Here is a 27,318-nt window from a genome sequence, read left to right as displayed (position 1 = left end):
CAGTCTCCCCCACGTGGGGATCTGCCCCACAATTCCAAAAGAATCCTGATATTCCTGAGAGTGGCAAACACATCTTGGTGTGGCACGGAAGGTCAGAGAACACAGGCAGGTACCTGACAGCTAATCACACAGCTATAGGGATTTTAATTGCATTATGGAATCCCAGAATGATTTGGGTTGGGAGGGACCTTAAAAATCATCCCAGTGCCACCCCTGCCATGGCAGGGATACCTCCCACTGTCCCAGGCTGCCTGCCCTCTGGCACTGGGAGCCATTCCCTGTGTCCTTCCCTCCATCCTTGTCCCCAGTCCCTCTGCAGCTCTCCTGGAGCCCCTCCAGGCCCTGCCAGGGGCTCTGAGCTCTCCCTGGATCCTTCTCCTCTCCAGGGGAGCCCCCCCAGCTCTCCCAGCCTGGCTCCAGAGGGGCTCCAGCCCTGCAGCAGCTCCAGGGGCTCCTCTGGGCTCTCTCCAGCAGCTCCAGGGCTGGGGCAGCTCTGCAGGTGGGGCTCACCTGGGGGGCTCCTGCAGGTGCCCCAGCCCTGCCTCGTGCTGGATCTGCCTCGTTTGCTGCTCCCAGCCCTGAGCTCCCGAGCGCTGCTCTGCCTTCCCAGGAACGACGTCAGTGCTGCCCTAGATACCGAGGCTGCTGCTCCACACGGCCCTGCCCAGACATCCCCTTTATTTCTCTGTTATTCCCTGCATTTTTGGCTTCATCCTCACTTCACCTTTCCTGCTACCCACGTCCAGCCCTTCCCAGCTCCCTCTCCTCCTGCAGCATGCAGCAAACCGAGTGTTGATTTCTCATTTCTCCAACATCTCCACCCCAGGATTCCTGCCATCCCCCTGCAGAGCAGAATCCCTCCTGGCTGGGTGATCCCAGCTCCTGGAGCTCCTGTCCTGGTGGGATCCCATGGATGCTCTCATGGATTGCCCACTCCCACCCTCAGCTCCAGCCCCAGCTCCGCTGACGGGAGCCTCAGCCTGAGAGCTCCAAGTGGTTTTTGTGCTCTCCTGTCTGCCCAAGGCAGCTCCTGTCCCATTCCCTGCCTCCCAGGAAGGATCCCACCCATCCCAGCTGCTGTGCTTGCCTCCTGCTGGGGCTTCAGCATGGCCCAAACCCCTGGAATGCAAAAGCTCCAGATTCCCCTTGGAATCTGCTGCTTCCATGGGGTAAATCTGCTTTTTTGGCAGCTATCCATGGCAAAGGTTAATCCTGTGGGGGCAAGAATCCCCACCATTTCTTGGGCATCTTTTCCAGCCGTATTTGCTTTTCCCAGTCCTCTGGTTTTTCTGTATTCCTACCCAAAAAATCATCAAAGAATGCAGTAATTCCAGGAGTTTATATCATCAACCCATCGTGTTTCATCCATGGCTCCTAACAACATTTTACAAAGGAATCCAACCCTTTGGATTAATTCACTCCCATTTCCAGCAACTCCTATGGCCTCCACCCAAGGAAACAGGGATAAACATCGGCCTGGGATATCCTGGAGCTTCCAGGGAACACTGGGGAGTGGGAGCACAGCCTGGGATGTTTCCTGGAGTCCCCCAATCCCTGTGATCCAGCAGGGCCCCGGGCAGCAAAGGGACACGGAAGGGAATTGCCCTAATCCCAAATTCCACACGTGCTGTTTGTATTACAGCCCCCAGTTTCCTGCTGATATCCAATCCAGGCAAACCTAAACAGCCAGAAAATGAAATGTGGGAATGTTCCATCAGAAAACTGGGGATTTTCATGAAGTTTCAGAGCTGGGGTAACCACCACAGAATTCGGTTTAGTCTTGTTGTTACTCCTTACCAGAATTGTTCAAGTTTATTTGGAATTAACATGGAAATGCAAACACCTGAGGGAGGCACAGCAAAAATTCCTTAAAACCTCCCACTGCAATCCCAGGGATAATGCCAGAGCAGGCCAAGCTCCCCCTGCTCGGGATGGAATCTGCCCAGAAAGTTCCTGGAGAAACAGAGTTAATTCCAGGAATAGACCCAGGAGCTGATTCGGGATAAATCCGGGAGCCGATTTTGGGATAACTTCAGGAGCTGATTTCAGGAATGAACCCATGATCTGTTTTTGGGATAATCCCAGGAGCTGATTTTGGGATAAACCCAGGAGCTGATTTTGGGATAACTCAGGAGCTGATTTTGGGATAAACCCGGAAACTGATTTCAGGAATAAACCCAGGAGCTGATTTTGGGATAAACACGGGAGCTGATTTTGGGATAACTCAGGAGCTGATTTCAGGAATACACCTGGGAGCTGATTTCAGGATAACCGCAGGAGCTGATTTTGGGATTAACCTGGGAGCTGACTTTGGGACAAACCCAGGAGCTGATTCGGGATAAACCCAGGAGCTGATTTCAGGATAAACCCGGGAGCTGATTCAGGATAAACCAGGGAGCTGATTTCAGGAATACACCTGGGAGCTGATTTCAGGATAAACCCAGGAGCTGATTTCAGGATAAACCCGGGAGCTGATTTGGGATAAACCCAGGAGCTGATTTTGGGATAACCCCAGGAGCTGATTCGGGATAACCCCAGGAGCTGATTTCAGGATAAACCCGGGAGCTGATTTGGGATAAACCCGCGGTGAAGCCGCAGTCCCCACCCCAGCTGCCCTTCCCAGCCCAGCAGCCTCCAGGCCCTGGATGTTTGTTTTCTCTCTGCAAAGGCTCCATTTTCCACTTGGCAGCAAAGCCCGGGGTTAGCCAGGAGCAGCCTCTTCCCGAGGAACCAGCCGTGGCTGCTCAGGGATGCTCCTTTGGAAGGAACCCACGGCGGCTGGGAGCCCCCTCAGCATTCCCAAGGGAGCCCGAGGGGCCCAGCAGCACCCTGGGCTGTGGGAGGTGTCCCTGTCACAGGATGAGCTTTAGGGTCACCCAAAGCCAGACCATTCCAGGACTCTGGAATGCCTGCTGGGTTTCATCCCAACCAGGGGCACCCAGCGGGTCTGCAGAGCTCCCCGATCCCCTCCCTGCTCTCCAGCCTCTGCATCCCAGGTGTTTTCCCCTCATCACCAGGGTGAATAAACTTGGGAGTTTAATTTTCCACAGTGCTACAGAGAGTGAAGATAATTTGATTTATCCCTACACAGTTATCCCCTTCCCTGCTGTGTCCCGAGACTCATCCTGGCCACATTTCCCCCACTAATTCAAATTTCCCCCGCATTTCCCAGCCCCGTGCCCCGTGGGGGCTGAGGAGATGCTGTGCTGTGCTCAGAAAGGCTGGGTGAGCTGGGACAATCCCGGAGGAGCCACAGGACCTGCGGGATGAGGGCTCCCGGCAGGAATCCATCAGCTCGGTGGCACGGGCTGCTTCCCGCGGAGCTGCTCTGCAGCATTCCCACATTGAGACAATTAACACGTTTTTCCCAGGCTCTTCCTTCCAACAAAAAGCTAAAAAAAGCGAAACTGCTCTGAAAGGCTCGCAGGCATTTTCTGCCCTAGAATTTAGAGTTACATAAAAAAATATGAGACTTATAAATGAGTTTACATTAAAAAAACAACAAAAACACCCAAGTAATTGGGGCTGGGGAGAAACAAACCCTATAAAATGATGAATAGCCCCTATAAAATTATTATTAAACCACTTTTTAAGCCAAGCACTTCGAAATTTGCTTTTTTCTCCCCGGGAAAAAATGAAGCTCCATCATTAAGGAGCAGTGTTAGCACTTTAACGCATCCCGACACGGCTGTAGTTAATTGTGCTGGACACAGGCGGCTCCCCGGCTTTCGGGAGCGGTGCCAGGGCAGGGCTGGATGTGCGGATGCTCCCATTCCGCCGCTCCATTGACGTCAGCCCGAGCTTTCAGAGCAGCCCCGCACGCCCGAACCCGGCGAGGAAAGGCTCAAAAACCTGGCGGCTCCTCCAGCGCAACCAGGGCTTTTTCTCCCTCCCGAACCTTTGGCTGCTTTGTTTGCCTTTCTTCACACCCTTCATCGAGTTTTTAAATCGATCCCAAGGCGATGAAAATGAGCAGCGAGGGTCAGCCCCAGCTGCCTCAGCCTCACTCCTGGGTGAGAGGATGTTCAAGGCTCTTCCAGCCCACAGCAGGCTGGGATTCTGCCATAAAGTGAACCGAGAGAATGCAAACGCTGTGAAGGACACTTTGTGTGCTTCCAGGGGGGACGGAATGGCTCTTTGCACTGGGGTTCACACGGTTTAGGGAATGATTTTCCAGCCCTCATTTAAAAAAAACCATTTCACAGTGCATGGAATGAAGGTGTTCTGTGATGTGAGCTGGGCTCGACCCTCCGGTCACTTCCAGCTCAGGAGATTCTGTCATTCCAGGATTCTGTGATTCCAGGATTCCACTCTCCCATCATGCCATGATTCCATCATTCCATGATTCCACCATTCTAAGCCCCAGAATCTTTCTTCCTGTAGTGGCTGCCCTCAGCATGAGCAGCAGACATTCCCTGTCTGGTCCCAGAGCAAATCCCCCTGCCAGAGCCCCGAATTCCCATGGGAACAGCAGGGGGATGATGATGATGAGGATGAAGGGTTTGGGATTGCAGTTTGGAGGGAAAGGTTTTGAATCACACCTGGGCTCCTTTGAGAAGCCCTGAGGAGGCTCCTGTGGAGGTCAGGGTGGGGAAAAGCACCAGAAAATCCTTTGTTTAGTTCTTAGGATTAAACTTGGGCTGAGCTTTGGGCTGGGGAGCAGAGGGAATTCCCAACATCCACCTGCCCTACTCTGTGCTGGGAAGGGAACTTGGACACAGGGGACACCTGGATTTATCCCTGCAGAAGAACTGGAGCACAGCAGGTGTCTGGGAACGTGGCCCAGCCCCTGGAAAAGCTCTGCCATTATTCCCACTTCCAAGGGGATCAACTGCAGGGGCCTGGCCCAGCAGGAGCAGGGAGCTGCTCTCAGGATGGCAGAGCTGGAAAGCACGAGCAGTGCAGGCCGTGCTGAAACAGAAAATTCACTGAACTTTGGGATTCTGTGCGTGTGACAAACTCCAGGTCAGCAGGAAGCCCAAATTTTCCTTATTAAATTTCTCTTCTTTCTGCTGGAAAGAGGAAAAGAAACCCCTTTCCCATCGTGCTGAGTGCCTGAGATTGGCTAATCTGCCAGGGAATTGGAGCTAAAAGAAATCCATATCCCAGTTATTAGCCCCTGGAGAAGAGGGTTATGAAAGAAATCCCGATCAGGCTTTCAGAACAGGAATCTCATTCCTAAGCCTGCTAAGATGCGAGAGTGGGAAAAGCCCCAGAACTTCTTAGAAATGCTGAGAGCTGAGTTTGCATTCACAGGATCCTGGAATGGCTCAGCCTGGAAAGGCCTCAAGGATCACCTCATCCCACCCTGCCATGGCAGGGACACTTCCCCTGTCCCAGGTGCTCCAGCCCCAGTGCCCAGCCTGGCCTTGGGCACTGCCAGGGATCCAGGGGCAGCCACAGCTGCTCTGGCAATTCCAGCCCAGCCCCTCCCCAGGAACAATTCCTCATTCCCAATCTCCCATCCATGGCTGCCCTCTGGCAGTGGGAGCCATTCCCTGTGTGCTGTCCCTCCATCCTTGTCCCCAGTCCCTCTGCAGCTCTCCTGGAGCCCCTCCAGGCCCTGCCAGGGGCTCTGAGCTCTCCCTGGATCCTTCTCCTGTCCAGGGGAGCCCCCCCAGCTCTCCCAGCCTGGCTCCAGAGGGGCTCCAGCCCTGCAGCAGCTCCAGGGGCTCCTCTGGAGTTGTTCCAGCAGCTCCAATTCCTCCTGGAGTCACACAAACCCAGAAAAGTCATCCTGGGGCCCCCTGCTCCTCCCTGGCTGTCCCCTCTCCCAAGGGATGCTCACTGGAGATGCCAAACCAGGCTGGGGAGCAGCTCCTCCACCCCGAGGGGTCTCTGCAGCCAGGGGGGACTCAGACTGTGCCTCTTGGACAAGGCAGGAGCAGGAGGAGGAGGAATAGCCTGGAAAAACAGCTCTGTGTGCATGACAGGCAGAGACGTCCCTGGACTCAGCTGAAAAGTTTCCCATCCCAGTGAAGCTACCCAGATCCTCTCCCTGGAAGGGAAGATAATGAATGGAAATATGGAAATATAAATACATCAGGAGCAGCCTCTAACTCTTATCTTCTGCCTTTCAAAAGCAGCAGGAAAACACAGCCAGGAAGGACTTGAAAAGCCCCAGCCTGAGGAGAAGGGAAAGGTCACTAAATACCAAGAATGAAATAGCAGCCCCCTGCTCCCCCAGAGCCCCTGCACACCCAGCTCCCCACAGCCCAACGCTGCCAATTAAATCCCATCCCTTGCTCCCCAGCTCCTTGCAGGCAGGCATTGTCTCTGCTGCAGACACAGCGAGTTCTTTGTGCTTCCTCCAGGCTCTTGTGAGCGCAGCAGAAATATTTGGCCTCTCCTTTTCTAAATTGTGCCTACAGATTTCAGAGTTCTGTCTCTCAAATCTACCTGCTGCATATAAATCATTGCTTTGTTGGAAATCCTGCCTATTTATAGGAGGCTGCGGAATTAATCCATCAGGAGAACCAAAATGGTTTAAGATCCAGCTGAAATCCATGGAAATAAGGTGACTGGAAGGTTTAACCCACAGATCCGGAGAGTGTTAATTCCCAGAGCAAACCTTGAGTATTTTGAAAGTCAATATAAAAAATCAAAGTGAAATTTGTTCACAAAATGAGGAGGAAATCGGGCTCTGATCGCAGGGAACAGTGACAGGACACCAGGAGACAGCTCTAAGTTGTCCCAGAGGAGGTTTAGATTGGATATTTGGGAAGATTTCTTCCTTTTCAGCCCAGAGCAGGGGTGGAGTCCCCACCCCTGGAGGGATCTAAAAGCCCTGTGGATGTGGCACCTGGGGACACGGGTGGCCTTGGCAGTGCTGGGGGACTCGGTGGTCTCAGGGGGCTTCTCCAAGCTCAGTCATTCCACGATGATGGAAACCCACATTATGGAAACCCCTCCAGCCTCACATCCAAGTGCCACGTGTCAGCCTGACCGGGGAGCAGAGGGAGCCAAGGTCAGGGTGACTCCTGGTCCCGTGGTTATCACTGCTGATAAATCTGTTTATGTCCCAACACAAAGATATTCCTGCCACTCCAGCTGCTATCTGGGAGCTGTGGCCTCTCCAAGATTCCTGAGCTGTCAGAAATCCTGGGATTTGATCCCACCACTTCACCTCAGGACAGAGCTTCTGCTCCCTCCCCTGCCGAAGTTCAGCCTCTGCAGCTGCAGTGGCCAGGCCTGAGTTTGGGGCCATCCCTGTGAACAGCCACGAATTCCCACATTGCTCCAGCAGGAATTGCTCTGCTGGTGCAATCCCAGCTTCCACTTCCCCAAAATGAGCTCCCAGCCCCATTCCCAGCCCTGAGCACCGAGCAGAGCCCTCCCTCTGCAGCCCAAAGCAGCAGAGACCGAGGCCCCACATGGCCCACAGGGGATGGGAGCCAGAGCTCCTCTCCTGGGCCTGGGGGAGAGCATGGAAGCCAAAGGTCATCCATGGAATCATGGAAAGGCTTGGGACACTGAAAGTTCAGCTAATCCCACCCCTGCCATGGGCAGGACTCCTTCCCCAGGCCACGGGGAAGGTCCAGTTCAACATTTCCTTTTGGATGATGGAACAGAGGAGGGAGAAGCTCCAAAGAAGCCCAGAACATTTATTCCAGAGGAAAGGAATCCCTGAAGACATTTCAAGCAGGAATTAATGAGTCTCACCCCCTGTGTGGGCTCTGAACAGCAACCAGGAGCTCACACAGGTCTGGTTTAGCAAGGCTCAGCCTAACTCAAGCCTGGCCAGCACAAGGTGAAGAACTGGCTTTGTTTGCACCTGGGCACAGGTGAAGGGAATTTTCTTGGGATAACTTTATCCCTCCCTCCATGAATCCACGCCCTGCCAAGGCTCCCTTTGAGCTGCAGTTTCCATCACCTGAAGCTTCCCTGGCTGGTCCCATGGCTCCGACCTGTGCCAGCCCCATCCCTGACAATGTCCCCTGCTGGGACCTGGGGCTGCTCAGGGCTTGTTTCAGCTCCTGCAGCTGAAAGGATTTCTGTTCTCCTGCTGCCACAGAAATGGGGTTCTGCCTTCTCCAAAGGAAATGGTTTTTTCCATAACTTCCTGGGCTCTTTGGGCGTTGATTTTGTCCATAATTAATGCACAAGTCTCCCCCCTTCCCTTCATTTGTAAATCTGGCAAACCAATTAGCACTCCCCAATATTCCTCTTTCTTGGCTTATTGGGGCTCCTCCTCAGGAGGAACTTTCCAAACCAAACCAAGAACTGTCCCTGCTAAACCTCAAGGGAAAGCCATGGGAAAAATCCCAAGACAGGCTGGGTTAGATTGGGTGTCAGGAAGAAATGTTGGGAAGGAATTCCTCCCTGTGAGGCCCTGGGATGGATTTCCCAGAGAAGCTGTGCATCCCTGGAAGTGTCCAAGGCCAGCTTGGAGCAGCCTGGGATGGTGGAAGATGTTCCTGGATGGAATGGGATGATCTCCAACCCAAACAATTCCAAGATTGCATAATTTCAATACAGGCCCTCTATTTGTCCTCTTCTCCATTCCCCTCCCGTTCTCTTATCCCTGGAACTGCACACAAGAGGAGCAGGACATACTTTGGAGAACCCAATCCCTCCCCAGCACCATTCCAAGGCTCAGAGCCTTGGATATTTATACATATTTGTTTATCTTTTATTTATATATTTATATACCAGGGATAATTTTATTCCTATATACAAATATTGACCTGTAGGTCGATCCCAGAGCCACGGTGAAACGACTAAAAACCATAATGAGATTACAGAGAATAAATTCTGTGTAAACCCAGAATATTTGTGTGTAGGAGAGATCACAGAATGCAGGATTTGAAGAAGGAGAATATAAAATTATCTCTGGATTCCCACAGGTTCCATAGACTATCCACACTGGAAGACCACATGGATCACAGCAGCCAAAGAACTGAACTCCACCAGAGGATCCTCACCTACAAAATGAGGTTTTGGTGCCGTGTCCCAGCCCCAAGGTGGGAATGCCTCTGGAATTCCCAGGGCTCTCCCTGTCCCCTGCCCTGGCCCGAGCAGGGGCAGCAGCAGCTGCTCCATCTGCTCATTAAAATGCAACAGGGAGAAGGTGCCGAGGTGGCACCAGGGAATCGCTCCAGAGAAGGACGTTTTAGGGACTCATTAATTTTTAAAGGAAAACTGAGGTTCATAAACACCTGAGAAGGAAAATAAACCAGGACAACGGGAAATTTTCCATCCTTTCCCCACCCTGTCCCCACAGTCCCCGTCGGAGGTGTCGCGAGGGTGCCTCAGATCAAACTCTGAGCAGGGAAGACCAGAGAAGAAAATATTCAGCAAACCCACAGCTCCAGGAACCCCCTTATCCATGTTCCCATCCAGCAGCTGCTTCTCAGCCTGGAAAAATCCTGATTTCCAAGCTTTTGTGCCCACCAGAAGTGCTGTGATCCGGACAAACCCATGGCATACTCACCAAATCCACGAATGGCGGCGATTGGGTAAAATATTAATATTTAACATCTTCCCAGCTGATCCTTCTCCTCTATCATCCGAAAAGAGTCAGGACATGTCCTGCCAATTCCCAACTTGGGTCCCTCTGGAGTTGGCTCAGTGGCACAGAGATGTTTCCAGGAGTTTTTATTCTTTGGGATTACATGGCAACTCCCCTTGCAGGTGGATGCCACTTTCCAGAGGAATGCAAATGCCTTGGCAAGCGAAAAGTGGGGGTGCCTGTGGAACAGCCTCTATGGACTCCCAAATCTCTTCATTTCTAGCAGGAGAAAGAAAAAATAAATCTATTTCTGGCACCCCCCCTTTGACTGCAGCTTCCTGCTCTCATTTGTAAAATCCCTTCCAAAGATCCTGAGACGGGGGGACAAAAAAACCTTTTCCAAGCCGCAGCACCATCCCCTTTTTGCCGTTCCTCCTTTCCAGGTCACATCCCTCCTTCCTCCGGAGCCGAGGCAAAGTTTTGTGACGCTGCAGCAGCCCCGCCGGCGGCTCCCTCCCGCCGAGCATCCACGGGGATGAGATGCGGGCTGCGGCAGGGACGCAGCTCCGGCTGCGGGGTCACGGGCACCGGGCAGCGGGATTCGGTGGCGAGAGGCCTGGACGCTCCATCCCGCCCCGCGGGAAGGGCAGGAGAGCTGCCGGCTGCCTGCCAGGGGTCACGGCGAGCGCAGAGGAGGGTGCTCGGCGCCCTGCCACTCGCTGTGTCCCCGCGGTCAGCCGGGCGCGGGGCCGTGCCGCGCAGCCCCGGCCATGCCCGCGCAGGTGCCGCTCCTGCGGGAGAGCCCCGGCGCCGGGACCGCGGCAGCCGCAGCCTCGCCCCGCGCGGCGCCGCCGGATTGCCGTGCCTCTGTGTGTGCCTCTCTCTCTCTCTGCATAAAATGGAATTTTACAAGATTTACAAGATCTAAATCCCGCCGCTCCACATCAAACCCGACGCGGCTCCCTGGTGCAGCGAGACGTCAGGGGTGGGTGGGAGATGGGGCCGCATCCGCCCGGGAGCGGCTCCCGAAATTCCGGCCCCCGCCGCGCCCCCGCCGGAGCCGGGAGGGGACCCGGGGACAAAGGGAGGGCTGGGAGAGCCGAGGATGGAGGCAGGGATGCAGGGATGCAGGGATGGAGGGAGGAAACCGCGCTGGATCGGGAATGCTGGCAGCGCTCTGCCCCACCCGCACTCTGCGGGGGTGACAAAGGGACCCGATGGCGCCTCCTCCCCTCGGGAAGGACAAAGTTCGGTGGCACCGGAACATTCTCCCTTCGCCGGGTTGGTTTGTTTGTTTGTTTGTTTGTCTGTTCCCCCCTGAAGTCTCCAGACGTTTCACCTTGACAACCGGGGAAGGGATTTTATCCATCAGCTGGAATGGAAGGAGTCGGGAAAGGGGGATAAAGGGGATTGGATAGGTGATGGGTTTGCACAGGTGATGGATAAATGGGATTTTGTGGGTGATGGATCAATGGGATTTCTATAGGTGATGGATGGATTTCATCAGCCATCGGTGATCCGTAACATTCCCTATTCCCAAAGCAGCAGCAGGGGACAGAGCAGGGGTCACCCCACGGATCTCAGAGGATCCACAATCCAAGCCCCCCTCCCTGCAGTTAACTCCGAGCTGGAAAGGCAGAACGAGGAGCTGTTTCAGCAATTAAGATGCCAAATCCAATTTAAAATCCAGGGAAGGGGGAGAGTGGCAGTGTCATTCCATCCCCACTCAGACTCCCCAGCTGCTCTGACACACTCAAAGCTCAGGAAAAGCTTTTCCAGGCTGGGAAAACTGTGTGGTTCTCTCCTCTGACTGGGAGATGAGACATAAATCCTTATTTTTATTCTATTGACGTTATTGATAAAAAGATTTTTAAAATCTATAAAAATAGGGGCAAATTAAAGGCACAAGGAAAAGATCAGGATGGATCATGGATGACCAATATTCCAAAAGTTTGACCTCTCCTTGGCTTTGCTCCATCTCCACTTTGGTTTGGCAGGAGCCAGTTTTACTCACAGGAGTGAAGAATTTTGTGTAAACCACAGCATTCTGCCTCTTACCCATGAAAAAGGTGCCCAGCATCCATGGGTGGAGGTAAATACACAGGCAGGTCAAATCATGGAATCCTGGAAAGGTTTGGGATGGAAGGAACCTTAAATCCCTTAAATTCATGGAATCCTAGAATGGTTTGGGATGGAAGGGACCTTAAATCCCATCCATTCCATGGCAGGGACACCTCCCACTGTCCCAGGCTGCTCCAGCCCCAGTGTCCAGCCTGGCCTTGGGCACTGCCAGGGATCCAGGGGCAGCCACAGCTGCTCTGGGAATTCTATTGCAGGGCCTGCCCACCCTCCCAGGCAGGAATTCCTTCCCAATCTCCCATTAATTCCACTCTCTGGCAGTGGGAAGCCATTCCCTGTGTCCTGTCCCTCCACCTTCCATGCCTGGAAACCCCCATCCTGTGGAATGAACCTTTGCCACGTTCTCCTCGTTGTTCTTGGGGGAAAAGCCAAAATGAATTCTCTGCTAATTTTGGAGCAGGCACTTCCATGAGCTGTTGGTTTTTCCGACCCCACCACGCTGAGTTTGTGCCTTTTCTCTCCCCACTCCCGTTTTTCTGGCATCTCCCTTCGCAATCCAGCCTTTCCCAGCATCCCAAATCTGACATGGGGAATTGCAGGGAGCATGGCAGTAACCACGGGGTGCTGGGTGGGAAGGGGAATAATCATTCCCTGGGATTTTCCTCCTGTAGTTTCTTAGACAGTTCAGTAATTATCCCGAGTGAAAACCCAGGAATTGCAGGATCAACAGGACAGAAATGAATAAAATCCCAGGGCTGGGATCAGAACCCACTGGGCCTCCCTCCCTCCCACTCCCAAATCCCCAAATTGTTCATTTGGATCTCCAGATTCCATGTATTTATTAATTAGCCTTTGCAAGCCGTGCTAACGAGGAGCCTCCTCCCACCGGGCCATCCTGGCAGCCCCAACACTGATGCTCCTCCAGGGAAACTTCAAACATTTCCTGAAAAATCGCACAGAAACCGGAAAACCAGCCCGGAATGGTGTTTTGTTTGGTTTTTTTTCCCACGTCTTTGAGCAAAGTTACATAAGGCAGCCCCTGCTCTCCTGCTGCCTTGAAACTCTCCAGGCCCCCAGCGCTCGGGCACCTTCGTTCCCTCAGAGCAGCAGGGAAGGCTCAGGAATGTTCCCTGTCCTCACAGCAGCCTGAAAAACACCAGCGGATATTTTGGGAATTTTGAGACAAACCAGAAGCACAGAATACAAAAATAAGTTTATTCCGTGCTCTGTCTTCCCAGATGAAATACCTACACTGATGTAATATTGGGGTTTTCACCCCAGATAGTGGGGTTTCACCCCAGATAAAGAAATCCTAAATATGTTTTCAGGGATATTTTTCTTCCCCCTCATTGCTAATTATGGAATAATCAGGATAGCACACAACCACCCCAGCAGATCACCAAAACCCACCCCAAAAGGAGCTTCCCCCACGCTGCTCCTGGCATTTTATTGTCTGTTTTTCTCCACAGCATTAACCCTTTCCCAAGTATTGAAATTCCTGGGGTTTTTGCCACGTGCCAGTGCCCCTCCAGGGAGCACAAAGCCATTTATGGGTCAGGGAAGGCTGTGCCTGCTGGGGCTCCTGAGCAGCTTCCATTCATCCCTCCTTGCTGGCCACGCTGATCGAGGATGATGAAATCCTGATCTACAATTCTAATCCGCTTCTTTTTCCTGAACAGGCTGCCCAAGAGCTCCAGGAATATTATTTTACCAAGCCTCCCAATAAACACCATTCTCCATGAAGTCCTGAACAATACACTTATTCCAGATCCCGAAACACAGACCCACTCACAATAATTAGCTCACAAACCCCAGTTTTCAGATCAGCTATTTTTTTTCAGACATTTGGGAATTCTATCCAGTGAATAATGAGCTGCACCAACAGTAGGGTGGCTTGAAACCTGCAGCAGATTTGGTGTGCCAGGTGCTGCATCCTTAAATCATGGAATCCTGGAATGGTTTGGGTGGGAAGGGAACTGAAAGCCCATCCAGGGCCACCTTACAGGGACACTTCCACTGTCCCAGGCTGCTCCAGCCCCAGTGTCCAGCCTGGCCTTGGGCACTGCCAGGGATCCAGGGGCAGCCACAGCTGCTCTGGCAATTCTATTCCAGGGCCTGCCCACCCTCCCAGCCAGGAATTTCTTTCCAATATCCCAATATCTAAATCTACCTTTTATCACTTCCAGCCATTCCCCGTGTGCTGTCCCTCCATCCTTGTCCCCAGTCCCTCTGCAGCTCTCCTGGAGCCCCTCCAGGCCCTGCCAGGGGCTCTGAGCTCTCCCTGGATCCTTCTCCTCTCCAGGGGAGCCCCCCCAGCTCTCCCAGCCTGGCTCCAGAGGGGCTCCAGCCCTGCAGCAGCTCCAGGGGCTCCTCTGGGCTCATTCCAGGAAGTTCCTCTCAGCTTCCAGAGCTCTGGGTAAAAACTCTCAGGAAACGGCACAAGAACTCGACGTTTTCCAAAAACGGGATCCCTAAAAGTTATTTTCCAGCGGGAATTTCTGGAGAGCTGCTCTGAACCCACCCCGACCTGTACTCCACAAATCCAACCCAAGTGGCCCCAGGAGCTTCCACCTTCCCCAGGCAGACACCTCACCTCCATCCTTCCCACCAGCACTGCCCTTCCCAGCTTCCCATAAACAAAATCCCATTTTCCAGCAGCAATGCTCTGTCCCAGGAATCCAGCGTGGAAGAGGAGGAGTTCCCAAGCAAACCCTGCACCCAGAGGGGCCCAACTGGGAGCCAGAGCCACCAGACTGGGGTGGGAGGAACGGGACAGAGGCAGGAAAAGCTGTACCAGGAGCAGAGGGAAGGAAAACACGGGGAAAAAAGAAGGAAAATCGTCTCAACCCTGCAAAGTTCCTGAAGAGTTTCCAACAGAATGACTCAACAGCGGCAGCTGCTCCGTGCAGAGGGGTCTGGGGCTCGCTGAGCTGGCAATTAATGAATGTTTGGATCTATTTTCCATCAACACCAGCTCTGCTGACATCCTTCCAGCACACGCTGGTGGAGCACGGAGCACCCCGGGGCTGGGAATGAGCAGCTCCCAGCAGATTCCCAGGTTCCCATCTGGATTAAATCCTGACCTGTTTTATTGCACCTTCAGGGAGCTGGAATTTTATGTTCCACTTTGGCTCCTTCCAGCCTCTGGAGTTTCACAGTTTGAGGAGAAGCTGCTGCAGGGATGTGGGTTCCCAGCATGGAAGTGATTCCAGGAGCAGAAACTGACACAAATTTCGGGCCTCAAATGAACTTTCCTTGGTGCTCCACACCTTTGGAATGCAGGTATTCCCTGGATGAAATGAGTGAAACAACAGGGGAGAAGTGCTGGAATTCATGGAGTCACTGAGGTTGGAAAAGCCTTCAGGGCCATCAAGTCCCAGCAGTGCCCGACCCCTGCCTTGTCCCCAGCCCAGAGCACTGAGTGTCACTGCCGGAATTCCCTGGACACCTCTGGGATGGGGAGTCCAGCCCTTTCCAAGGCCTGACCACCCTTTCCATGGAGAGACTCCTGCTGATGTCCACCCTGACCCTTCCTCCAGGCCGCTCCCTCTGCTCCTGTCCCCGTTCCCTGGAGCAGAGCCTGAACTGTCCCCTCCTGGCAGGAGCTGTGCAGAGCCACAAGGGCCCCTGAGCCTCCTTGGCTCCAGCTGCACATTCCCTGTGGATCAGGACCCCTGTGGGCACGCTGATGATCTGGGATGAGCCATCTCTCCTACCCAGCATCCTGAGGCTTCCTGAGCTCTCCAAGCTCTGACTGCGGGTTCCTCTCCACCAGGGAACCCCTCTGGAGAAGCCCAAGGAATGCCCAGTGCTGGAATTCTCTTCCCTTTTCCAGGCCAGGAGGGAAACTGAGCCCCTGGACGCTCCTGGATGAGTAAGAATCCCCCACGTGGCATTTCCAGCCTGCAGCATCCAAAGCTGGACTTGGATCCAGATCCTGACACAAAGACCTGGATCTCCAGCCATGGAACAAGGAGCAGGATGTGGGAGGGAAGGCCCTGAGCATCCCCAAACCCTCCTGGTTTCCCTGCACCTCCTCCACTGCGCTGATTTATCTGGGAATAAAATCACCGCCTCTGGAATAGGCCATAATATTATGACTTATAACCCCCACAGTTTTTTCTTCCCTGTCTCCAAGCCCTGAAGCTGCAGCTCTCCAGAGCTTTCCCATCTCCTGGAGAGAAGCAGGGCTGGAATTTTTACACATTTTGTGTTAAAACAAGCAGCTGACAATTTGGGAGCGCACTTAAGGAGCGATTTCCTGCCAGGAGCCAGGGAAAGCAGCACTTTCCTCGGATTGCTCCTTTCTCCTCTCCCCTAATGCTCACTCCCATCGTCTCTCGAGTTCCTCGGAGCACAAATCCATAGCATGGAAATGTTGTACAATGTTTCTCAGAGCTTGAGGCGGGCAGGAAGCCCCGGGGCAGCCAGGGAAGTTTAATCCCGTTTTCCACAGGTTTCCCACCATGGCCATGGTGAATTCCCAGGAGGAGAAGATCCCAGATCTTTGCAGATGGCCACCAGCAGCTCCTGAAGGCTGCCTGCTCCACCACTGTCCCATCTCCAGGTGTCCCACCCAAAGAACAGCCGGGAACTCGAGGAGCCCTGGGGCAGGACGGACGGGAGGGACAGGACAGACTGCAATCCTAATCTTCATCCCCCTCTAGCAACCTCTCCAACCCCGGATTTCATCCAAAACAGCTCCTAAGCCATGAAAAGCTGGGAATCTTCAGCCTTCCAAACCCTTTCTGACAGCTAAAGGAGCAGAAATGTTGGAAAACCAAGGAACCTTGGGATTCAGTTCCCCAGATCCTTTGGGCGATGGGGTTGGATGAGGCTGGAGCCCCCGGGGCTGGAGGAAGTGTCCCTGCCCATGGAATGGCAGCAGTGTCCCCATCCAGACCTGGCTGGAACCCTGGGATCGTTGCCTTGAGCCACTGGAGCCCCCCTGTCAGTCACACGTTAACTCCTCTTGGATCATTAACTCCTCTCAACAGTGGGGTCACTTATTTGTGGGGAATTTCGGAAGGAATTTGAGATGGGATTTTGGAGTCAATTTTTGATTTTTTTTAAATTTAATTTTTATATAGGTAAGAAAGGTGAGTTTGGTTTATATTGTTATAGTATGGTTTAGAAGGCTTTTAGACTTTTAGTTATAAGATTTTTAAGGAGTTATTGACTAATAAAATACTGTTAATACGGATATTTATGTTTTTGACTTAATTTTTAAATATTTTGTTTTATGGACTATGTTATAGTGTAAGATTTTTTAGTTAATTATGTTATGATATATAAACTTATAGTTTTGTATTTTATTTTTCTTTTTACTTTTGTAACTATTTTAAAATATATTTTAAACATTAAAATTTTAATTTTTTTATTTAATGCGGTTTTGCTTTAAATTGTAATTTTACATTTTTGCATTTAATACTTGAGTTTGAAAGCTTTTCCTGAAGTTTCAGATTAAATCTTTTGTTTAATTTTAAGCTTTGGTTTAGAGGCTTAAAGCTTTGAGAGTATTTTGCATTTTGGATTCTAACAGACAGCAGTTATTTTTCCATGGAAAACAACTCCCATTCCAACCCCCAGCAGCACATTAATATTCCTTTCTCCCTGCACTCAGCCAAGCCAGGAGATTTTGGCAGGCTGGGAACTGTGAACATTCACAACAGCACTAATTTTTAAACAATTTGGAAAGAGTGGATGTGCCAGAACCTTTCCCAGAGTTAACGGCACACAGATAAGCTGAGCTTTGTTATGCAGAGCCTGGTGGGGAAAAGCAGAGCCTTGGAGCTGCTCCGTTGGGAATAAAAGTGGATATTCCTACAAATTCCACCTGGGCGCACCTGTTCTCCAAGGAGGCTCAACAAGAAGTTTCAAAACCACAAAATAATTATGGTTTTGGGGAGTCCCTTTGGTCTGGTGGGCAGTGCTGCTCCCTGAGCAGTGCCCAGGGGTTCAGCTCCTTTGGGGGATTTCATCCCAATTCCCAGAACATTCCACGTCACGCATCCACACAGGGTGAGTGTCTGAATTCAACTGCAGTGGAATGGATTTAACTGAAATATTTAACTGCAATTCCTCATCACTTACATTCCCAACCCTCTAAATACCCTTGTCTCACAACAGGCAGAAGAGAGGTTCTTCCCAAAGTTTTCCCAAAAAAACCCCTCCACTCACACAAAAATGTTTGGAGTCCTGCATCTGGACTCTCTCCAAGTTTTTGCTCATTCCGCTGATTTTCAGACTGTTTTTATTGCTCCTATTTCCCTAATTTTAGGGGGATGGGGATGGAATTGGGAAGCCTCTCCCCTCGGCACTGCTCTGCCCTTTCCCACATCACACCTGCAACACATAAAAACAACTATTCCCAAACTATTCCCAAAATCCTGGAATCCTGGAACGGTTTGCATTAGGAGGGATCTTAAAGATGATCCCACTCCACCCCTGCCATGGCAGGGACACCTTCCACCGTCCCAGGCTGCTCCAAGCCCTGTCCAGGACAATTCCAGGGATCCAGGGGCAGCCACAGCTTCTCTGAGAAATCACAGGGAGGAATTCCTTCCCTAAATCCCATCCATCCCTCTGGCAGTGGGAAGCCATTCCCCGTGTCCTCTCAGCCTGTGAAAGTGCAAACCCACTCTGACTTCCTTATTTACTCTGGAATTTAATATTCCATGAAAAAGCAGAGCTGGGATCCACCCCAGGGGTGTCATTCCAGCTGCAACATCACTCCTGCAGCCCCACATCTCCCAAGGGCCCACGAGCACAGAGTGACCCCAGGGAGCTGACTGGGATGGGCCACCAGCCCTCCCATGCAATTCCAAGAGCAGCTGGATCCAACCCCTGCCAGTGCCAGGAAAATGGGAATCCAGGTGCTGCCCCAGAGGTGATGCCCCATCCCAACAGTGGGAGCAAAGCCTGAGCTAAAACCTTTAATTCTTCATTGTAATTTGCCAAAACAAGGGATGGGTAAATTCTGACCCCAAAACACCACTTCTGTCTTTACCTATAACCAAAACTTCTTGTTCCAGTAACTCCTGTGGGAATTTCAGCGTTATTCCCATTCACAAAGCACATTAATCTGGGAGCTGCCAGTTCCCTCTGGGGTAACAGTTCTGCACACTGGGGAAGGGGCTGATGATTCTGCAAAAGGGATCCTGAGGAACAGGTTTTACAGGGACTTCTGCGAGCCAGACAGAAGCTTGAGAAGAGGATCCATGTTCACCCCTGGAAGAATTTCCTACCAAGGGCGATTGACATGAAACCAAGACAGAAAGAAGGATAAATAAGAGAAACCTGCAACTATTCCAATGAGCACTCTGTTTGTCTCTTGTGACCAAAAAGTGTAAACTTCTGAGTTGTGTAAGGATGTATAAAAAGCGTGCACGCCAGAATAAAACCAGTTTGAATCCTTCTGGAAATGGAGTGTGTTTGTGTTGTGTCCATCCCAGCGAGGGCAGGGCCTGACGGAGCTCCCTGAGCATCCAGCCTTCGGAGCACCGCTGGCACTGCTGGCACTGCTGCCACCTCGGGTGCCCCTGTCCCTGCCCTCTCTGGGAATGGCGATGGCATTTTCCTGCAGGACCCCTCCACGCACGGTGAGTGCAGAGCGTTTGTTTCCTTGGAAACAAAACCCTTCCAACCTGCAGCGCGCACGATCCTCGGGAAAAGAAAACTCTGTAATTAAACCCAAGGCCTGGCTATTTTTAGCCCCCGAGATGTGAAATCCCAACTGTTTTATTAGGAATAGAACCCGAGGAAAACACACTTATCTCCATTATGGGAGGAGGAAATCTTTGTATCCACCCAAACAAGAAACCCACGGACTTGTGCTGAGGAAAGGAATCGCTTGGCCTTTGGAAATCAAAATAATTTGGAATATTTGGATTTTGGGATGCTCTGAGCCAGGATCAAAAGAAAAACTTGAGGTGATGAGCATGAGAGAAGGAAAGAAAACCTGCAGGTGACAAAGCTGAAAAATCAGGAGGGAAAATGGATTCATTCCCTGGAGGTTGGATTTGATCCTGGAGCTCTTTTCCAGCCCTGGGATAACAGAATTAGATCAAGGAATTGGAGAAGTTAATTGAAAATATATTGGCCAATCCTTTGTGCTGATGATACCTTGATGGTTTTCCTGGAAAAAATCTTTGTAGCATTGCAATTAAAGAGATACCAAAGGAATTCTATTTAAAAATCACCTGAAAAGATCAATTTGGAAGAATCCACCCTGAAATTTAAAAGAATTCACTCTGAATTTTAAAAGAATTCACCCTGAAATGTAAGAGAATTCTCTCTGACATTCTACTGTGAAGTTGCTGTTTTCTCCAAAGAGGAAATATCAAAATCCATGCAATTATTTCTTCTCTAAATCCGTAATTTTGAGTCATTCTCCAGCTCCACTGTTGGGTTTGATCCTTGGATACTTTCCTAAATTCCAGGGTATTCTTGCTGTGCACTGAGCAGCTCATCAAACATTTCTGTTAAATTTGACTGTTGGGTTGCTTGGGGAAATAAAACATTAAAAACAAATTTATCAAATTAAAAACCAGATGAAAAACAAGAGCTACAAAATCGCAACTTCATGTTCCACACAGCAAGAAAGAAGCTGGGAGTGAAATTCTTCCACAGCCCTGAAGTTTTATTTGTTCCCTGGAGATTCTTCCCTTGGATTTGGATGGATTTTCCTTTTCCTTGTATAAATGTTTGGAAATGAGGAAGATTTATGCTCTGCCCATCACGTTTTTGGATTAAACATTGCATTTTAGGGTTTTTTTCCACCATAAATAGAGGAATTTTCAATCAAAGGAAGCATCCCGACATTCTGAGTTGAAGCAGTTGAGGTGAAGCACAGGGCAGGGAATTTTCATCTTTTATGGATAAAGATTATTATGCTTGATGTTGAAAATGAGCTTAAATTTCTTGTTAAAACAGAGTTTTAATCTCTTCATCACCAAAGAAGTGTCCTGGGAACCATCCCAGCTACTGAGAGGAGTCAAACCTGGAACGACCATTTGAAAATATAAAACTCTACTATCCTTCTGGTGGTTTTTTGGGGTTTTTTTTGGGTTTTTTTGGTGGTTTTTTTTTTTTTTTTTTTGTGAAGGATGGGGCGCTGAGCTGCTGGAACGTCAGGAATTCCCACAGGATCTGTTTTGCCATGGATTATTTCACCTGGAAGTCAGATAGAACCATGGATATGCGGGGAAGGGAAATGTGGATCCTGGAAGAGCAAAACCAGGATTGGTTTGGCTCAGCTCAGCCACTGGAGTTGATTCCCTTCGAAATACCCAGAATGGAGCTGGAACAGTCCCCCAGGGCATGGGCACATTCCCAAACCTCCTGAGTTTGGAGAACGCGCTCAGGGATGCCCAGGGTGGGATTTTGGGATTGTCCTGAAGGGCAGGACTTGGATCAATTATCCTTGTATCAGAATATTCCATGATTTCATGATTCTCTCACATATTCCACACAACAATCCAAATTTTTCCAACAACTCCCACAAAATCTGCAATGGGAAGCTCTGAAACCTCCAAGGCTTTGCCACTCCAAGGGGCGATTCCAGGGGGGAGCAGACTCAGCTGCAAAATTACTCCTGAATTTAGAAGAACAAAAATTTGGTCTGAGCCTGATTTTTTCCCAAGTTTTCCACATGAGGAGCCCACCTAGAAAACCCCAACATTGGTGTGTTTAGCTACAACTGGGAAAACCCAGTTTTTAGGCCAGGGAATGTTTAATTTTTTGGGATTTGGAGAGCAACTGGAAACTGTTTTGTCTGGAAACGAGACCAAATTATTAAAACCAGAATCAAATGAGTCAGAATCAGATTCCAGTTAATAAAATCAGATCCTAATTAATAAAAACAGAACCCAACAAAGGGGATGGGATCCCTCCCCAAGGAAAGAGTCACCTCTGGATTAATGAGCTGCTAATTGGACACGACAGGAATTCCACCCAGGGGGCTTCCAGTGGCCCTAATGAGGCTGAGGGGGGTAATTAATTAATTAATCTCCCTGCAGCCCCTCCCTGCCATTGCAGCTGCCACGAATAATTCAGTTTATTGGACAAATCTGCCTTAAGATGGATTTTAGTCCCAATTTTCAGGAGGAATTTTGTCCTCCCCATGTGGAAAACCGAAATGGGGAATTTGTTGTGTTTTCAGCTGGTTTGCTCCCATTTTAACTCCTTCTATTTGAGGGAAGCTAATTAATCTAACGACCTTTGACTCTAATTAAATCCTGTTGGAATATCACGGAATTTTGGAATGTGTTGGCTGGGAAGGACCCTAAAGCTCCATTCCCACCCCAGGGACCTTCCACTGTCCCAGGCTGCTCCTTGGGATCCAGGGGCAGCCACAGCTGCTCTGGGAATTCCATCCCAGCCCCTCCCCACACTCCCAGCCAGGAATTCCATCCCAAAATCCCATTTAACCCTTCAGGTTAAAGCCTGTCCCTGGAAATCTACCCCAGAAAGGCTACAAATTAGGGATTGGTCCATCAGGAATGGTTGGAGATGTGGCCAAAGGCAACTGCTGGGATTTTTAGGGAAATTCCCGTTTTCCTCAAAAACAATCCCACAGAATCAGGTCCACGACTCCCAGTCAGCACCGGAGCAGTGGAACACTGGCTAACAAATTCCCCTTTTCCAGATTTAATTCCAAATTTCCTCATCCACATCCATGAAATCCAGCTCTCCCCACATCCTTTAAAGGCCTGGCTTTGCCAATTGCCCTGGCTGCTCGTTAGGGAGCTAATTAGGAATTTCACCCAGCTAAATGCTGTAATTTACAATTACAATGTCCATAACATCCATCCATAACACACTGTTCTTAGGACATAAAATGTGCCATGAATATTCAAAATATTCCTGGGAGCAGCTCCTGAAATGGATGGAATTCCAGGAAGCTCAATCCCAAGAAACTGATCCGCATCCATCTGCAGCTTCCCTTTCCCAGGAATGTCGTTCACCTGCCTCAGGTTCTCTTTTTGCATCCATCCAAAACCTCTGGATTCCACCCCAATTTTGTGGGATCCTCTAATTCCCACCCCAGTTTTGTGGGATCCATGAATTTGGCTTCTCCAGGCTGGCAGCCACTCCCAGGATCCCAAGGAATCTGTCCATTCCCAATGGTTGGGATGAGTTGCTGCACTTTGAGCAGGAATTTCCAGTTAAATCTAAATAAAATCTTCAGCCAAACCCAAGAATAAACCATAACCTCTTCTACTTTTTGTTGGTGACAATGTCATGGCATTAAATGAGTATTTTGTATTCATTTAATTATTCCAAATAATGAAATCCCAGGTAAAATTATGGAAACTACACACAAGGAAAGCATCTAAACAACTCCCAAAACCCAATCCCTGCTCTTTCATCACAAAGTTCTTTTCCACAGGAATTTAGAACCAAATAATTTGATATGAACTGGGAAGTGGGAGGTAAAACCAGGATTAAATAACACTTCCATACTTTTAATAAATTTCATATTTTATAGGAAAGCACAAATATTCAATTCCAAACCCAACATCTAAAATGAATTTAGAGCCTTTTCCAGAGGCAAATCCCATCCCAAAATCCAGACACATCCTGATCTCCTGCCTGGTCACTCAGATAAAAGCACAACACCAAAATTCCTCATTATTTTTTGGGATTCTGGGCGTGTTTGCTCCCGGTTCCACAGGAACCTGCTGCATTTGGGAGGCACCAGCTCCGTGTGGGAGGCAGCAAATGGGATTGTGGAGCTTCTGTGCAAACAGAGCACAAAGGAATGAAAATAACAGCAGGGATGAAGGGCAGGAGCTTTTTTTTCCCGGTGTTTTTCCAAGAGGGGATCAGCTCCCAGAGGAATAAAGGTCTCCTGGATGGCACCTTTAATTTAATTTCAAGGACCAAGAAGATCCTTGAAATAATGGCAGCTTCTTCCCAAGACTGGGATGTTCTCCAGGCTGGCTGCCAGGATGGGTTAATTGTGAGTTTGGGGTCTCCATCCCTGGGAGTGTCCAAGGCCAGACTGGAAAGGGTTTGGAGCACCCTGCGATGGTGGAAGGTGTGGTAGGGGTGGAATGGGACGGGATTAAATTCCCTTTCAACCCAAACCATTCTGGAATTCTTTGAAGAGACTCGATGGTCTTGGAGGGCTTTTCCAGCCTCAGTGATCCTGGGATTCTGGAATTCACAGAGAGAAAGCATCCCGAAATTTTCCAAGTATTCCTTCCAAACTAACACAAAAATAATCCCTCACCTTCCTGGGAAGCAGCAGCTGGGACAGCTGGAGATTAAAGTGTTTACTTGGAATTTAAAATATAAAATCCCAGCTGGGCTTCCTGCAGCACAGGGCTGGGAAAGGGCTGCAATTCCAGCTGACTGAGCTGATGGAATGATGGGAAGCAAGGCAGAGCTTTGCCGTGCACCTTGCAGGGATATTGAATCATTTCTTTCTCATAAAAGATGAAAGAGTTTCAGCTGGAGATTAAAGATGTCACCGAAGGCCTCGATAATAACAAAAAAATGTTTCTTTTCCACCTGACATCTCCAATCCTGGAATTTGCTGAACCTGATAAGGGACACGTTCTCCTTCCCAAGGGAAAACGGGTTATTCCTCTGGATATTGCAATATTCACCTCAGAGTTCTCAGAACAAACAGGAAAGGTTTGAGTTCATAAAAATGGGATTTGCTGGGTGCAGTGACAAAGCCGCTGCTGCTGGCCCTGATTTGATTCAGATAACACCAAAATGAGATTGGGAACACAGAGAGATCCCTGGAATGACAACTCAGCTCCAAACCTCCACCTGTTCCCGTGGTTCCACAGATCCCGAGGGAAGAGCAGGAGGAAGAGAGGCCCCTCCATCAGGAGCAGCGGTCCCATGGGCACTGCTCCAGGAATTCCAGCTTTATGGGGCTTCCCAGAGCCTCAAGGGCTCCAGGGGAGCTGCAGAGGGACTGGGGACAGGGGATGGAAGGACAGGACACAGGGGATGGCTCCCACTGCCAGAGGGCAGCCATGGATGGGAGATTGGGATGAAACTCCTGCCTGGGAGGGTGGGCGGGGGCTGGGCTGGAATTCCCAGAGCAGCTGTGGCTGCCCCTGGATCCCTGGCAGTGCCCAAGGCCAGGCTGGATCCCTGGTCTATGGAAGGTGTCTCTGCCCATGGATGGGATGAGCTTTAGGGTCCTTCCCAATCCAAACCAGTCCAGGATGGAAAAATCTCCAACTGCACCAAACGCCAAAGTGGACTCTGAGAAAAAACTTCCCAAGCCACCAAGAATTACATAAAAATTGGGAAACATTGGGCAGAAAACTCCGCCTGAATCAGGGATCAATGAATGGTTTTGAACAGGCTCCTTCCCAACCAGCTCCTGCTTCCACAGGGCAACGTCCATGATCAAAGCACGAACTCCCAGCTGGAGATTTCCCAGTGCTCCTCCCGTTTTTGGGGCACAGGCTGAGCTTTTCCCAGTGCTCCTCCCCTTTTTGGGGCACAGGCTGAGCTTTTCCCAGTGCTCCTCCCCTTTTTGGGGCACAGGCTGAGCTCTCACCACCTCTGTTTTGGGAGCAGAAGGGAAACAACCCATGCCCGTGGGTTCAGCACCAAGGAGCAGCAGGAACATCCCAAACTCCAAGGCTGATCCCTTCCCTGACCTCATCAGCCCAAAGCCACCTCATATCCCAGCACAGGAAACCTTTGTGCCCTCCCCACAAGCCATTGTTTGTGTTTTTCCAGGAAAAAGGACACAAAAGGGGAATGTTGGACGCGTTAGGATTTTCCCTGGCCTCTCCAAGTCCTTCACTCCAGCTCTCCACCACAAACTCTGATTTTCCCTGCAGATCTCCAGGACAAACTCTGCTCCCAGCCACACGTCAGCAGCTGCCAACTCTGGACTAAACCAGGAATTTGGGAAGCAAATCCCAGTTCCAGTGTCAGATTTCAGCTTTAAATACCTGCCTTGCTACCTCCCCAGCCCTGCTGACATCCCAGACTGCTCTGTCTCCTGCTGATCCACATTTTCTGCCAGCCCACACACCCGTGCTCCTCCAGCTCCTGGTTTTCCTCTGCTCCGTCATCCTCAGCTTTTCCTGGATCCTCTCACTTCCCCCTTCCTCTTGCTCCAGCAGATCTGCTATGTAGTAATTCCCATTTCCCCTCATTTCCAAAATTAAACACGGAGTATTCCCAGTTTTGGCTGAGGCTGGATGGGGCTTGGAGCAGTCTGGGATAGTGGGAAGGTGTCACTGCCCATGGGATCATCATCAAGGTCCTTCCCAACCCAAAACATTCCAGGGTTCTGTGATTCCAACTAGGGATTAACTCCATAAATCCAAGTACAAATAGAAACAGCCTGAAACCAAGTTACAAAAAACCAGAGATTCCTGATGCCACTAAAAAAGGGAGGGAAAATATCCTGGAACGAAAAAAAAAAAAAAAAAAAAGATGAAAAAAAAATCTTTGTTTTGTCTCCACAGCCTGATTGTTTCCTGATGAAAAGGAGGAGTTTGCACATTCCTGTTTCTAGAATTCCCAAACCCCCAGCAAGGTCTCACCCTCAATTTGCATGGAAAAAAGCTTAAAAAGAGTAGAAAATAATTATATCTAGTCTGAAAAAGCTGCAATTGTTTCATAGCTGCCAAAACAATCCCATTCCTTCTTAAATGCCATTTTTCCTGCCTTAATGGACTTATTTTCCTTCAGACTGACAAGTTTTGCCTTCAATTAGCAGGAATTTAATTGATGGAATGTTTAATGTGGTATCGAGGTACTTATTTATATCACACTAAATATTTATCAGCTCTCATGCTGATGAAGGGAACCAGAGCAGAAGACAGAGCACAGAAAGCAAAGGTTTGTGGGATAGAGCAGGAAAAATATTGGATTTGCTGGGAATAATCGAGATCTAAACGTAAGGAATGATGCGGAGCAGGATCTGGAAGTGAGGTCAGCCCTGAACCTTTGATTTGAAAAAGGGAATTATGAAAAACTCCCTGAGTCTGGTACAGAAAAATGCACAGAAAGCCATAGAAGAAAAACCATCCTTTAAGAGTATTTAGCTAGAAATAGAAAAAATCCATTTCCATGGCAGAGGTGGGGCTGGATGGGCTTTAAGGTCCTCTCCAGCCAAATCATTCCATGATTCCACTGTTCCATGTTGGAAGGGACCTTCAAGCCCACCCCCTTCCAAACCCAGACTCCACCTTGGGGATTTGGATGTTCCAGGGGTTTTCCTCTGGGCCATTTATTCCACCAGATTTTTAAACCCATTGCAAGGCTCCTGTAAATCCCAAACCATCCAGGGAAAAGCTTGGAATGATTTCCAGGCTGGCAGTTGGAATGGGTTCTTTGGGGATTTTTCAGCCACAGAGGTCATGGACTCCCCTGGATCCCTGGGAGTGTCCCAGGCCAGTGGAAGGCGTCCAGGGAGGAACAAAATGGGCTTGAAGGTCCCTCCAACCCAAACCAGTCTGGGATTCTGGGATTTGAGGTTTGAGCATCCAAACCACTCCCGAAACAATAAAGGATCTGTTCCCCCGTCATTTCTCTGAGGAATTTCTGAAGTGCCCTTGGAGGTTCTCAGATGAGGAACAAAGGACTTGAATCAGAAGAATTCAAGACCAACTTCAGCTCTTCCTGAAGCAAATCCAACCTGAGCAGCTGAAATCCCTGTGCCACATGGAACTGGAATCCCAGGCTGGTGATTCCTCTACCAACCCATTAAAATCCTAGAAAACACTAAAATCCTATCAAAAAATCCAAAATTCTAAAAGGAAAAAGCCAAATTTTGACCTGTTTTTCATGGA

At 50.0% G+C, this 27,318-nt stretch overlaps 1 protein-coding gene across 4 annotated transcripts in view; it reads right to left on the bottom strand.

Annotated features, from left to right (window-relative positions):
- Positions 1-27,318, bottom strand: part of PDE4B (phosphodiesterase 4B) — a 171,357-nt gene that overhangs the window by 75,904 nt on the left and 68,135 nt on the right. Inside the window, exon 1 of one of the 4 annotated variants that reach the window (XM_039711702.1) lies at positions 9,434-10,318. The exons of the other annotated variants lie outside the window; for them this stretch is intronic. Coding sequence (XP_039567636.1) covers positions 9,434-9,480 — 47 coding nt within the window. The 5' untranslated portion in view covers positions 9,481-10,318. Of the gene's footprint in view, positions 1-9,433; positions 10,319-27,318 lie in introns of those variants that run through there. 4 annotated transcript variants of the gene reach the window in all.

Source organism: Passer montanus, unplaced genomic scaffold (genome assembly GCF_014805655.1).
Source record: "Passer montanus isolate IOZ18808 unplaced genomic scaffold, ASM1480565v1 scaffold25, whole genome shotgun sequence".
In the NCBI taxonomy this organism is placed as follows: Eukaryota; Metazoa; Chordata; class Aves; order Passeriformes; family Passeridae; genus Passer; species Passer montanus.
The sequence above is the reverse complement of the archived record's forward strand: the minus strand, read 5'-3'. Positions and strand labels throughout refer to the sequence as shown.